Genomic DNA, 15992 nt, shown 5'->3' on the forward strand with positions numbered 1-15992 from the left:
TGATAATTTACATTTTCTCTGATTCAAGGTTGAAGTAGGGTCTGTCTCTCCATTTTCGAGATGACTCCAAAGCAGATGAAAATGAAGAAGCCTTTGGAGATGCTGTTGTGATGTTTTCTTTTGATTTGGGAAACTTGTCTCCGGAAATGGCCTCTCTAAAAGAAGAGGGAAGCAATCCCTTAAATATCATTTTAATTTTACATTCCACAAGGGCCCTGGGATTAAAAGCTTGGCAAATAAAACAGTCTTCTAACAGATGCAGACGAAATAAGTAATAAATGCATAAACTATACGCATCTGAAAAAGGAATTTTATGGCCACATTTAGATCACTTCTTAAACCGAGCAGCCCCTTTCTCAGGCATATTAACTTTAAGCATGACCACAACCAATCTAAGTCTATGACAGAAGAAAGATGTGTGTGTATATATATATATATATATATATATATATATATATATATATATATATATACATATATATATATATATATATATATATATATATACATATATATATATATATATATACAAACAAAGAGTTAAAAGGTCACACTGAAAAAACTATGAGAAAAAAAACTAAATGAAATCTCCAGACAAGCTAGAACTTTCAAAGAGTGACCTCACAAACCTCCTATTACAGAGGCCCATGGGATATATGCAAATGACCCTTATGAACATCAGGTGTTTCAGCAATATGGCGATTCTGAATGCCCATGACTTTTACATTTGAAGTCTTTTTAATGGACAATTTCAGGCCAATAAAGCCAAACCCCACTAGCTATGGATATGCATATTTCGCCCTTGTTATGACCTCTTCAGCATAGCATAAGCAGAGTGTTTGACTAAGCTTAAGAAACACAGGGTTGTTATACCCAGCTGATGTCCATTTTCATTAGGGTGTTTGCAAAATATCCCAAATAACAAATTAAAACAAATACAAACAAAGAGTTAAAAGGTCACACTGAAAAGACTATGAGAAAACTAAATGAAATCTCCAGACAAGCTAGAACTTTCAAAGAGTGACCTCACAAACCTCCTATTACAGAGGCCCATGGGATATATGCAAATGACCCTTATGAACATCAGGTGTTTCAGCAATATGGCGATTCTGAATGCCCATGACTTTTACATTTGAAGTCTTTTTAATGGACAATTTCAGGCCAATAAAGCCAAACCCCACTAGCTATGGATATGCATATTTCGGCCTTGTTATGACCTCTTCAGCATAGCATAAGCAGAGTGTTTGACTAAGCTTAAGAAACACAGGGTTGTTATACCCAGCTGATGTCCATTTTCATTAGGGTGTTTGCAAAATATCCCAAATAACAAATTAAATATATTTATGTATATGTATATACGTATGTATATATATATATATATATATATATATATATATATATGGTTCATAGGTTCATACTAGGCTATCTGCCCAAGGGCATTTATAAGCCTAGCCCATAGTTATGTGGCTTTCGCCACCCCTTTAGTTTGAAGAAAACTATGCCTATTATTTTGCTGTGCCTCTGTCAAGCAGTGACACTGAAGTAATCCCTGGGGTATATCTGCGATCTCCCATCCATTGGTCAAGATTCCTCTTGAACAAGGCCAGCGAGGTGCTCTGCCTCACATGTACCGGGATTTTGTTCCACAGCATAGGGAGTCTCTGGGTGATGAATCTGTCCCTCCAGCACGTTCTATTAATAACCGTGTCAAGGTTTAAGTCTCCCACCCTTGTGGTTCTGAGGGATCTAGATTTTTGAGGTGAAGCATATTCATCAAATCTGGGTTTGACATGGCCTTATATGTCAGGCACAGGTCACCTCTGAGCAAGCGGTATGCGACTGAATAGAGCTGGAGTTCTTTCAGTCGGGCAGCATAAGACATATTTTTGAGACCCTTTATCCTTTTGGTGAAGAACTTTTGGGGCCTTTCCAGCTGCTGCAGGTGTCGGGTCAGATACATTCCGAATGGGGCATTGTACTCAATCATAGGTCTAATGAGTGATGAGTACAGGGGGACGATGACCTCCCTAGATCTAGATGTGAATCCCTTCATGATCAGGTGGGCAATGTAGAAGGTTTTCCTAACTACTTTGGCAACATGAGTGTCAAACGAAAGGTTACTGTCAACCTGGGTCCCCAGATCCCTGATGACTTCTTCTGTGCTCAGTGGTTTGCCACCTATATGGTAGCTAGGGGTAATCTTGTTTTTCCCGAAGGGTATGACTATGCATTTCTTGGCATTTAACTTTAGGCCATGGCTCTGGCACCAGTTATCTGTTTCTGTGAGGCCCTTCTGAAGGATATCTGTGTCAGATGTGTTTTCGACTATGGCGCCCAGTTTGCAGTCATCTGCAAACTTTGTCAGCCATAACCCTCCTGTGTTTGCTTGTACTTCAGAAAAGTAGATGCCGAACAAGAGTGGTCCCAGGACTGAGCCCTGTGGGACACCACTTGTGACAGGCTTTGAGTCTGACATGGCGCCAGCAACTCTGACCCTGTGGGTTCTGTCACTTAGCCAGTTTGCAACCCATCTTGTGATGTATGGGTTTACATTCAAGCTGATGAGTTTTTTGATGATACCTGAGTGGGGTATTGTGTCGAAGGCCTTTGCCAAGTCGAGGTAGGCTGTATGGACTGCCTTGCCCTCATCAATAGCCTTGGTGACTGTTTCGAAAAAGTCAACCAAGTTTAAAAGGCATGATCTGCCTTTGACAAAGCCAAACTGGGATGGATCCAAAGTCTGCAAGTTCCCTATGTCTTTATTTATGAGTTCCATTATGATCCTCTCCATGGCTTTGCAGATAAGGCTAGTCAAGCTAATGGGACGGTAATTTCCAGGGTCGGTGGAGGCACCACCCTTGTGAAGTGGGACCACAGTCGCCGTGCGCCACTCCTTGGGTACGTATCCTGAGGTGAGGCTAAGATTAAACAGCTGTCCTAACTGTGGGTTTAATTCCTCATTGAGTTCGTGGAGCACACAGCCGGGGACACCATCCGGTCCCCATGGATGCTGTGTTTTTTGCCTTGGAGAGAGCAGTTCTCACCTGGGCATTGGAGATGTTTGGGGGGCTACAATCCTCTGGTATAGATATCTCTCCTTTTGGGGGGAGTTTGCACTGAACCTGTCAGCCAGTATGTTGGCAATGTGTGTAGGTTCAGTAATCTTCACATCATTTTGAACTAATTCTGAGCATATCTGGGAGTTTCCTCCTAAGTTTCTAACATAGCTAAAGAAGGCCTTATGATTGTCTTTTGAGTCCTTGGCGATTTTTCTCTCAAAATTTGCCTTGCATGATTTTATGAGAGCTCTTAGTTTTTTACTTATAATGATCAAAGGTGTCTTACCCTTCAAGGATTTGCTCTATCTTGTAGTAGCTTCCTCCTTTTGTTGTAGAGCTTGTTTATGGCTGGGGTCCACCAGACTGGACGCTTGCCTTTGGTATATTTATATATATATATTTATATATATATATTTATATATATATATATATATATATATATATATATATATATATTTATATTTATATATATATATATTTATATATATATATATATATATATAGAAGTTATGTTCTTACCATAACGTTCCATGTTAGTTGTCTTCTTCTCGCCTTCTTCTTGCTGGATGGGTTCGGAGCCGACCTCGGCCCGACTCGCCACTCTAAAAGCTCGAGAGTTGGTTCCACCGGCTCGAGGCTCCCCTTATATCCCACAATGCTAGGCGAGAGTTACCTCAGATCTCGTTTGTAAGCTAACCCCAGCTTATAATAGTAACAGAATAACTCTAACAGAGTCCACCTCTAACAACAGGAAGAAAGAAGGGTGACCTACATCCTGATCCAGGAAATATGCACAACAGCATATGCCTAAGAAAGAGGTGGTAGAAAGAGAGGTCACAATCACATCTCCTCTAGGTCTGTCCAGGCCAGGGGGAAGGAGGGTGGGACGCAAGAAGAAGGCGAGAAGAAGACAACTAACATGGAACGTTATGGTAAGAACATAACTTCTATATGTTAAGTTGTCTATCTCGCCTTCATTCTTGCTGGATGGGAACGCGTCCCTAGCACTTTGTCCCGGGTGGCCTAACGGAACAGACTCCTGAGAACAGTGGAACCAAAGTTAGCTCTATGCCTAGAAGATAAGTCCAACTTATAATGAGAAATGAAAGTGTGAGGAGTAGCCCAAGTAGCCGCTGCACAAATGGTGTCAATAGGCAGTCTGTCTTGGAAGGCTAAAGAAGTAGCCAAAGCTCTGGTGGAATGGGCCTTAGGTTTATTAGGCAGTTTTTGGTGTCTAATTTCATATACAAGGGAAATCAAAGATGTTAGCCATCTGGATAATGATACCTTTGAAACTGAAAGTCCGTTTCTGCTTTCCGCATAGGAGACAAACAGCTGATCAGATTTTCTGAATTGTTTTGTTCTATCCAAGTAGTACCTCAATTGACGATGAACATCCAGGCAGTGTAATTTTTGTTCAGACCTATTGGAATATTCTGGAAAAAAGACAGGAAGGTCAATGCTTTGATTTAGATTTGACGTCGAGACCACCTTAGGCAAAAAGGACGGGTTAGTTCGTAAGGATACTCTGTCCTTATGAAACAATAGATAAGGAGGTCGACAGCTGAGTGCTTGAAGCTCTGAAACTCTTCTAGCTGAAGTAATAGCCACCAGAAAGAGAGTCTTCCATGATAGTAGTTTTAAAGAACAGGATGCTGCAGGTTCGAAAGGGGGTAGAATCAAAGAAGTAAGAACTAAATTTAGGTCCCAAGGAGAAGGAGGATTTCTTATAGGAGGTCTGAGCAGAAAAACTCCTTTCAAAAATGCTTTGCAAAGCTTGTGGGACATAAGGCAGATTCAGAAATACCCACATGAAAGTTAGAAATAGCTGCCAATTGAACTTTAAGAGTAGAGGGAGATGAACCTGCATGGAAGAGTTCAGCTAGAAAATCAAGGACTATTTGGATGGAAGCAGTGAAAGGATCTATGTCCCTTCCTTGAGCCCAATATGTGAAGCGTTTCCACTTACTCAAATAAATCTTCCGAGTGGAAGATTTATGGGAAGCTATCAATATATCTCGAACAGAGTGAGATAATTGAGGAAGCCTGGCTAAGGTTGGAACTGGAGGAACCAAGCAGTGAGGTTCAGAGAGGGTAGGAGCGATGTAACTGACCCGACTGATGGATCAAAAGATCTGGAACTAGGTCCAGATGCCACGGTCGCTCAATAGAAATTGATGTAGAAAGGGGAACCACACCTGTCGAGGCCAGTAAGGAGCAATGAGGATCAATGAGGCCTTCTGAGCGATAGCTTTCTGTATCACTTGAGAGATTAGTGGGAAGGAGGAAATGCATACAGAAGTCCCGGGCCAAACTTGGACTAGAGCGTCTCTGCTGGGTTGGCCTGGTAAAGGGAATAGAGTGAAATATTCTCTGCACTTGCTGTTTTGGGGAGTAGCAAAGATCGCAGCAAGGCTGACCCCACTTGAGAAAAATTTCTCTCACAACAGAGTCTTTCAGAGACCACTCGTGAGGCATGAGGATAGCTCTGCTCAACTTGTCCGCAATTTGGTTGGACTTCCGGGATGTGCGTTGCTATCAGAAACCGTTGAGAAGAAATCGCCCATTGCCACAGTCTGAGTGCTTCTCGACACAGAGGGTATGACCTGGTTCCGCCTTGTTTGTTGATGTACCACACTACAGACATATTGTCTGTCTGGATTGCAATCGTTCCCAAGGGAAGAGAGTCTTGAAGGGCTTGCAACGCTAAAAGCACTGCTCTCATCTCCAGAACATTTATGTGCAAGTGGCATTCGCTTGGTTGCCATGTGCCCTGGACCGTCCTGCCCTGATAATGCCCCCCCCCACCCGATCAGGGAGGCATCCGTTGTCAGAGTAGCAACCGGAGGGGGTGGAACAAAGGGTCTTCCCAACAAGAGCTGAGGGAAGACATCCACCACATGAGATGATTTTGCACTTGCGTGATCATAATGGTGTGAGACATTGGAAGTTGCTGGTATGACCATTGAGTAAAGAGCATCCATTGAAGGATCCGCATGTGGAATCTGGCTAATGGAAGCAGAGGTATGGCCGCCGCCATAATTCCCAACACTTTCAGAACTAACCTGGCTTTGATTCTGTTGTTGTTGAAAAGGAGTGAGACCAGTTTGTGAATGTCTGTTATTCTCTGATGTGTTAGTCTCGCAGACATGTTTACTGTGTCTAGATTTGCGCCTATGTAGGTAATAGTACGACAAGGCGACAAAACAGACTTTTCGCAATTTATTGAAATACCCAGCTTTTGACAAATGCGAAAAGTGTAATCCCTGGCCATCAGAAGGAGATGCTTGGTGGGAGCTGTGAGGAGCCAGTCGTCCAAATATGGAAACACCTGGAATCCTTGTCGTCTCAGGTGAGAAGCTACCACTGCCATGCATTTGGTAAACACCGGGGCAGTGGTGAGACCAAAGGGCAGGGCCCTGAACTGAAAATGACTGGTTCCCAGCCTGAAGCGGAGGAATCTTCTGGAGCGTCTGTTCATTTTTATGTGATAGTACGCATCCTGAAGGTCTATAGAGCACATCCAGTTTCCTTTGCCCAAAAGGGGAAGGATGGATTGCAGCGTGACCATCCAAAATCTTGTTTTCTTGACTGATCTGTTCAAGATACTGAGATCCAAAATTGGTCTCCAGTCCCCTGTTTTCTTTGGAACTAAAAAGAACCTTGAGTAGATTCCGGATCCTTGCTGGTCTGCTGGAACTGGCTGAATTGCTCTTTTTGCAAGCAGTTTTGAAATCTCCAAAACCGCTAGATCCCTTTGAGTGGGTGGAACATCTGGAAAGGATTTTTTTGACTGATTTGGAATGCGAAGAAAGGGGATAGAATAGCCTTCGGAAATGATGGACTGTACCCATTTGTCTTGAGTCAGGGATAGCCAGGCTTCTGGGTACAGTGACAATCTTCCCCGACTGCCTCCGAAGATGGGCAGTCGGGCAACACCTCAGGGATGCTGAAAGGGCTTGTCAGGAAGGCTTCCCGATTGCCCTGGTTCTGGACCCCCTGCCCCTAGGGCGGCGTCTACCATTGTTATTCCCGCCTCCGCCTCTGGCGGGAAACGACTCTGTCGTCAGGCGAAGTCCCTTGAGATTGTTTACGGAACCACATCTTTCCACCTTTCTGGCCTTTGGGGTAAGGCCTAGAAGGAGTAGAAAAACGGACTCCGACGGCAGAAAGGGTCTTGCCATCAGTTTCGCACCTAGTCAAGGTTTCTTTCACTTGAGGACCAAAGAGGGATGATCCATCAAACGGGGAGTTAGTGAAAGACGTCTTGAAGGGGTCCGCAAAATTGCATAGCCGCATCCAGGCATGCCTACGTAAGGCCACACCTGTCCCTGCGGCTCTACTCGCTCCATCAGCTGCGTAAGAAAGAAGGCGCATGGAGGAGTTGGTTATGGAGTTAAGGGTAGCCAGCTGCGTGTTCATCTTATCTTGGAAACCCGCAGCTGTAGGGTCCTTTAACATTTCACTCGCTTCCTTGATCAAGTCCCTTTGAAGACGAGTAAAATGGCACAGGTAGTTCAGCGAACGCATGGTAAATGTCGCTGACGAGAACATCCGCTTCCCGTACCTGTCCATGGACCTAGATTCCTTGTTAGGTGGATGGACAGGTACTGAAGGATCAGCTAGCTCCTTCTTAGTGGCAGCAGCTACCACCATAGCATCCACAGAAACTCCTTTTGTTAAGAACTGTTTGTCTGCTGGTGCCGTTATGAACTTGGAGGGTCTCCTGGGAGTGGGGTCCACTGAATCAGGAGCCGTCCATGCCTTCTTAGCAACCACCTGCATGAGGGGGTCAAAGGGGACACCCAGGAGGTGGAAGGGCGAGAGCCAACGCCTCAAGATACACAGATTCGTCCTCCGAAGGGTTGAGGGCTGGCCAATTTCCCTCTGCTTCAGGATCTCTAGAATGTCTGCAAATGAGACATCTTCAGAAGGGGAACGGGGAACCCTCAGAATCATCCAAATCTGTGTCTGAGGTGATGGACTCAGGTGAGTCAATGTGTTCCCTCTTACACTTCCTCTTCCGAGGGGGCTCTTCTGCCAAATCAGGAGAGGCCTCGGAAGAGGATGAAATCCCCCCAGGGGGTTCCTGAGGAGCTGGCTCTCTGCGGTCCGGGATGAGGGAGTGAGTCGACTTGACCTGAGGCACCGTAGAGGGAGGGGCGGACGGAGCCGACTGTGGAGTAGAGCCAGGCTCTAACACACTCCGCATGACCTCGAATGCACCCCGGTCAGGCAGAGCCAGAGGTCCCCGCTCCGAGAAGCTAAGAACCCCCCTCGGCACTGACAGTGATGGCTCCGAGGCCGATGTCGGAGCCGAACTCACCAGCGCCGAAGCACCGAGAGGAGGGGGGGTCGGACAAGGGCCCGATGCCACTCACCCCCCGGGAGCCGACGAGGGAAGTCCGGCGCCGAGATTCTTCCAAGGAAGAAATCGGAGCCGACGATGGAGCCGAAGACAATTGTATCGGCTCCGACGCTATCACAGTCTCGGTTCCGACGCGACCCGGCTCCGAGCTCAAGAGAGTCGAAGGAGGAATATATTGATGGACCGGGGCAGGCATCGACTGATGAGTCGGGCTCTGAAGCATCTGGGCCAGTGCCTCGGACTTAAGAAGTCGACTCACTACCCTCTGAAGGTCATGATCCGACAGCCTCGATGACCTAGAAGAGTGAGATCTTTGGCTCCGTTCAGACAGCAGGGGAGATCCTGGAGCTGAATGAACGGAGCCAAGAGATGGTGACCTGGACCTCTTCCTAGTTGTCGGCTCCGAAGGTCTTGTCGGAGCCGAGGGAACCACAGAAACTGTGGATTGAGACTCATCGGCTCCAGCCGGAGCCGATGTAGACAGAGGTTTAGAAACCTTAGGTCTCGGCTCAGTTGTCGGAGCCGAACACCTAGATGTCTTAGAGGGCTTCCCTGTAGATACAGACAGGGAATCCTCTGGCTTGAGTAAGCCCCTTAAAATTAATTTATTTTTTCTTTCCTGCAGGACCCTGGGGCTGAAGCCATGGCACACAGCACAGGAGTCCTGCAGGTGCAAAGGTCCCAGACAGTAGACACAAGAAGTGTGAGCGTCTGTCAGAGACATTTTCTGACAGCACGCATCACACTTCTTGAATCCGGAGACCTTTGCTTCTTTAGACATATCTACAGGTGTAATTACACACACAGTCACACACACACTAATTACACCCTGTCTAGTTAAAAAAAAAAAAATATATTAAAATTAAAGGGGTTTAAAAAGACTAACTACACAAGAAAAGTCACTTACCAAGAACCGGTAGAAAACCAACACCTCGATAGCTGCAGCGGCAAACGAGATCTGAGGTAACTCTCGCCTAGCATTGTGGGATATAAGGGGAGCCTCGAGCCGGTGGAACCAACTCTCGAGCTTTTAGAGTGGCCGAGTCGGAGCCGAGGTCGGCTCCGAACCCATCCAGCAAGAATGAAGGCGAGATAGACAACTTAACATATATATATATTTATTTATATATATATATATATATATATATATTTATTTATATATATATATTTATATATATATATATATATCTATATATATATATATATATATAGTTATATATATATATATATATATATATTTATATATTTATATATATATATATATATATATTTTTTTTGTATAGAAAAAGGGAAAGAGAAGAAATACCATCAATACTATGAAAAGGCTACAGTAATGTAGAAATGAAGATGAATTACTAACAATAGTAACAAGGATTAGCAGATAGATAAGAAAGCAGGCAAGATAAAAATGATATTAACTACAATATCAATAACTACATACAAGGGAGGAATGTGGCCTAAAGGCAGCAGGACTTAAATGAGCTACATAATGTTTGAGTGAGAAAGGCTGGGTACATTATAAGTGATGTATAATGTTTGCAACTGGGCGTGTGTCAGTACAGTTTTGATGTGAAATGCTTGCGACTAGGACTGTGTTGGTGTGGCTTGTTTTCATTTATATAAATGTATGATTGCCTATGTAGTAAGGATGGTTTAATGAAGATGCTTCTTGTTTAAAAAAAAAAAAACAAGAACTGAATAATTTATGTAATGTTGCTTAGGGTATATGATATAGAGTAATATATGTGAAGTATATTGCTTGTCATATTAATATAGTCTAATTACTTTTATATGAATTTAAATTTGCCTATGTCACGAGTGATAATTCAATAAAGGTGTTTGGGAAAAAAAAAAAAAAAACTACTGGAAGGTAAGAAGGTAAGATAAAGTTCAAGGGAGTAAAAGACTAGCAAATTAACAAACTTTTATAAAATATTTAGAAGATAAAGTTTTAAAGCACTTATCGTAACCCAAGCTTAAGAGAACCAAGTACCACGTCTTTCGCTGGGAGCAGCGAATGAGATCTGGTTTAATTGGGGTTGGTGTATTGTGGGTAAGCGAGAAGCATGAGCATTCTAGGTTACCACAAGCTTTAGCAATGGCTGAGTTGGATCCAAGGGATTAGATCCAATCCCCATCAGTTGAGGAAAGAATGAAAACTGACATCATCAGACAGTAAGTTTTTACAAATGTAAAATAAAATAAAAATAAAATAAATAAATGGGCAGTAGAAAATGGGGAGCTAAAAGCATTATCCAGTAGTTTTATGAAAAAGTTCACGCTGACTAATATTGTACAACAGAATGCAACTAATGCAAGTCTACAACTGGTAGCTGAATTTTACAGTGAATTAACATTAACTTTGACAAGAAAGAGTGTGACTTCTTTACTCTAACTGGTGGTTCTTTAGTATAGGAAAATTAATCTGGTCAGCTATTTCAAGGCTGGTCACAAATCATAGAGGAAAAATCTCCTAGTAAGTGCAGTGTAAGGGCAGAATGCTCCCTATATATTCCTATAAGGATAAAAGCTTAACTAATATTTCTTTAACAAAAGAAAACTAAGTCACCTTAGTAATTATAGAACTGTTAATTGGTTGCAAATTCCATGGTCAAGAAGGATCACGGCAAGATGCTACATAACAGTGGTAGTTTTTCAGCAAAAGAAAAATAAGTCTCCATAGTTGTTTTAGGGTTACCAGCTGGTTGCAACTCTCACTGGAAAAATATTAATGTATTAGAGTATTCCATAAACAACTAATCAAAAAATTAACAGTAACAGAGAAATTCCAAAAAGGTACTACTGCTTTGTAAATCGTCTAAATGACTGAATGACAAATATTGTGCATGGCAAAAAAAGAAAAGAAAAGGTAGCTCACACTGCCATTTTTCTATATAGTTCCTCTCAATGTCTCTGTTGTGAAGAAGACAAGACCACAACAAACACATCCAAAACCCTGAAAGTCAAGACAGATGTGCAAATGTCCATCTGGTGGTGGCAAACGTCCACTTGGGGTTGAACTCGCATTTAGAATGAATCAAACTCCAGTACTGATCCCTTTGATAAACACCTCTCATAGTCTTTCTTAGCTCTATTACATCCTGAACAAAATTTATATTTTTCTTTGAAAAAAATGGCAAAAGTGAATTTTTCTCCTTAATGATGAGTTTAGGTACAGCCTAACTCTTTACTGCAATAGATTTCAATAACTGTATTTCTGTATTAGGTACAACCTAACCCTTTACTGCAATAGTTTTCAATAACTGTATTTCTGTATTAGGTGCAGCCTAACCCTTTACTGCAATAGTTTTCAATAACTGTATTTCTGTATTAGGTACAGCCTAACCCTTTACTGCAATAGTTTTCAATAACTGTATTTCTGTATTAGGTACAGCCTAACCCTTTACTGCAACAGTTTTCAATAACTGTATTTCTGTATTAGGTACAGCCTAACCCTTTACTGCAATAGTTTTCAATAACTGTATTTCGGTATTAGGTACAGCCTAACCCTTTACTGCAACAGTTTTCAATAACTGTATTTCTGTATTAGGTACAGCCTAACCCTTTATTGCAACAGTTTTCAATAACTGTATTTCTGTATAAGCATCAGCACATATCTGAAGTTCTTTTCCTTCTGCTTGTGTTTTTGACTATAAAAGACGCTTGTTGCTATGCATTTCATTTACAGCCAGTGACGACTACTTCATTTCCCTATCTGTTTTCCCTCTATTTCTGCCTCTCTGTCAATGTAAGGAGTGTTTGCTATAAAAATGTATCTATCACAAATGATGTTCAGCTCTTCTGTTAAGAGCACACTTTTCTAGCATACTATGAGTACTCAAAAAAGAATGAAGTGTGTCTTCAGGTTTAGTTAACTAACAGTGCCAAAGACAATTTATAAGTGGTTTTAACAGAGGGATTTCCACTTCCAAAAAGTTGGAATAAAAAGACCTTGTAACATAACATGTCTAATTTATGTGGGCAAAAAAACAGTGAGCAGGGAAAATGCCAATTGATTTGTAAGTTCTAAACAGTTAAAGTGTTACTGCTGTTTACTTCACAAAAGTTAATAAGCATTGCTTATAAAATAAGAGCATTCCAAAAGAACTCCAAATCCCAATTACAGAAACTTTGTAGTATGCGCTTCAAGTTAAAATATGCTTACAGTACTTAAAACAATTACCATTGTTGCTGCTTCATTATCTGCATCATTTTTCAGTATCAGTGCACACTGATGTTGGCATGCATTAATATCATCTTGGGCAAGGTAGAGTCGTGCAAGTTCCAACATTACCTGTGATTGAAAAAAATATTGCAGCCATTTTAAACAGAACTTTATCTTTAAACATATGTGAACTACAAATATAGTATGCAGTAAGCATTCAAAATTATGCAAATAAGGCTGACAAATGCTGGAATATATAAATACAAACAAAGCACATATGAACGACAGAGATGATTACATAATTACTATTATTCCAAAATTTCCTCAACACAGTGCCCAGTGATTTCCACTGACATTAGAATAATGAAGAAGCCATATATCTCTGAAAGATGCAGCACAGGGCATTAACAGAGGTGCTGATAATGCCAATAAAGAAAATGCCATATCCAATACAAAACAGTAACAGACTAAGTCACTATACAGGACAAAACTAAACAGCTGGCAGACAAAATTGGTCCAGAGATAATGCCAATAAAAAAATGCCATATCTAATACAAAACAGTAACAGACTGTAAGTCAGTATACAGGAGAAAACTAAACAGCTGACAGACAAAACTTGTCCAGAGGTTTTATCCGAGTAAGATATTTGCAACCAGACATATACGAGCATCTCAGGTGAAGGAGGGAGACCTGACAAAATGGGGGAATGAGATCAAGTGGCTGTCCATCTATTTGTATATCCTGAGAGGAGACTATGGGTTTAAAAGCTCTGGGTCCACCCCCTAGGCTAGAAAGTATTAAGCTACAGCAGTGTACTATGCTTCTTGTATCATACACACTTGGATGCAAGGGATAGGAAGTATGCCCCCAATTCATTTTGCAGCACCATCATGCACCCCCTGGCACTGACTTGAGGAAGGATAGGGGAACTTTCTTAATGTTGAAGCTGCTGCTGATGCCCATTACCATGGTTGCCCATCTTCTCCATTTTATGTATGGACACCAGCTTCACTGCTTATGGGAAAGGAGTGGAACTTAGCAGCACAGGTTAGGGAAGAGGCTATCCTGGACTAAGATCAAATAGTTTGATGTCCTGGAAGATGAGAGAACACATTTAAAAGGTAAAGAAAGTGAAGAAATTAAGCAAGGATGACATTAATTTTCTCTAACGGAAGGAAATGGGTGTTGAAAACAGGAAGAAAAAATTGACAGCATGTCCTGCCTTAGCAGATTTTTTTCCAGCCCCTCCCCCGCAATCCCCACACACACACCTATACACTTTTTTGGGGAAGACCCCATGCAAATGTTGCTACACCTGCTCTGACACAACCACTAATCATTCTGTCTATACTTGCTAGCAGCAATATTTCTGACAGTACTGCAATTATAAAGAAAAACACATATCACACTGCGCATTCAAAAATAGTTAATGCATGTTGCTGTTTCACGTGCTAAATTGAGTCTTTTAGTGGAGTTAAATGCTGCCATAATGATTAAGTAAATCACACACATCATATTATGGCACAGTGGTTAAGTGTGTGTGTGTGCTGTTACAATTGTAAAATATGGGCTTTTGCTGATGTATGCTGCCAGGTTTCTGGCACACAAACACACATACACACTTTCTCTGACATGTTTCATTCTTAAACAGCAAAACAAATCCATTCTGCACATAATTAAAATCAATCTGAACCTGCTGCATTAAGACACTAATTACAAATTTATGAAAATAACCTGATAAAAATAAAATAACTCCACTTTCAGGTCACAGATGTATCATAAAATGAATTAAGCAAAAAAAGTTTTGTCTTGCCTTAACATTCCATCTGTGTTGTCTGTCTTCATCTATTCGTGACTGATAGGTTAGGATTCTGATCCTCGGAACCGATCCATCCGTTATATAGCTTGTCTCAGCCAAACAACTCTTGAGCTAAAGGTCTAACCATAATGGCCCTCTCTACATTGCCTCAGATCGAGTTTGCAATCTTAGAGAAAGGCTTATATCCATATCCAGATATACACATAGACAGAAATTAAAACACCATGAAGAAGCCATGTCCAAGGAGTATCCTAACCAAAGACCCAGGACAAAAATTGCTCCACCAGAAGTCCCCAGGAGGGGGAAGGAGGGAGGGATATCAAGAGTAGATGAAGATCAACAACACAGATGGAACATTATGGTAAGATGTAACTTCTTTATCTGATGAGGTCAGTCTTTATCCATTCTTGACTGATGGGACACAGTCCACAGCTACTTTAGATCCTGGGTGGCCCTATGGAAGAATATTCCTGAGAACCATAGAACCAAAGGCAGCTCTTCCTCTGGAAACCAAATCCAATTTGTAATGAGTGATAAAGGTATGGGGAGTAGCCCATGTTGCTGCGCATATTTGGTCCATGGAAGCCTTCGAATGAAAAACAGCTGAAGTAGCCATGGATCTGGTGGAATGAGCCTCAACAGGCATTGGTAATTTTAGATAGTTTTTGTTATAAATGAAAGTAATGCAATCTCTTAGCCATTTTGACAAGATAACCTTAGACAGATTTTCCTAAGGTTAGCCCAGTGAAGGAAATAACTGTTCTGATTTCCTGAATTCTTTAGTTCTATTGAGGTAAAAATGTAACTGTCTGTGTACGTCTAACAATTGTAGGAAGTATTCACCTTTGCTGGTAAAATTTGGAAAGAAGACTGGTAAGTCTTTAGTCTGATTGATTCTGAAATCTAAAACCACCTTCAGAAGAAAGGATGGATTGGTCCTGAGTGTAACTCCATCTTTATGGAAAAGTAAGTAAGAAGGCTTTGAACATAAGGCTTGCAATTTGAAAGCTCATCTTGCAGAGGTCACAGCTAAAAGCAGAAGTGTTTTCCAAGTTCCCTTGAGGAAGACCTTATATAGTCTGTGTGAAATTAAAGGTAGGTCTCCGAATCCATTATGAAAATTAGAGATGGCGGTTAGAATTACTTTAACAGTAGAAGTGGAAGGTCCTTTTGCAAAAAGGATGTCCAGAAATTCTAATACTTTTTCCATTGTAGCTGAAAAGTGGTTGAGACCCTTATCACAAGCCCAGATTGAAAACCTCTTCCACTTACTAAGGTAGAGTTTCCTGGTGGATGGTTTATGTGATGCAAGCAAAATTTCTCTCACTGGGGATGGCATATCATTATGCCTGGCAACTAATGGAATCGGAGGAACCAAGCAGATAGCTTGAGACTTTCAAGACTGGGATGCACCAGTCCCTGAGGGTGAGACAGAAGGTCTGGAACTCGGTCAAGAGCCCATGCACGGTGAAGTAGATGAGGCCATAGGAAGGGAAACCAAATTTGCCGAGGCCAGTAGGGTGCAATGAGAATTACTTTGCTTCTCAACCTCGCTGCTTTCTTGAGAAAGGGTGGAATCAG

The 15992-nt window shown here is 41.8% G+C and overlaps 1 protein-coding gene across 1 annotated transcript in view; it reads right to left on the minus strand.

Moving 5' to 3' along the window:
* TTC21B (tetratricopeptide repeat domain 21B) overlaps positions 1–15992 on the minus strand; it is a 3240027-nt gene that overhangs the window by 689862 nt on the left and 2534173 nt on the right. Inside the window, exon 25 of the mRNA XM_044075355.1 lies at positions 12611–12721. Coding sequence (XP_043931290.1) covers positions 12611–12721 — 111 coding nt within the window. The remainder of the gene's footprint in view (positions 1–12610; positions 12722–15992) is intronic.

The sequence above is a fragment of the Protopterus annectens genome, chromosome 6.part1 (genome assembly GCF_019279795.1).
Source record: "Protopterus annectens isolate FY-2018-M chromosome 6.part1, PAN1.0, whole genome shotgun sequence".
Classification (NCBI taxonomy): Eukaryota; Metazoa; Chordata; order Ceratodontiformes; family Protopteridae; genus Protopterus; species Protopterus annectens.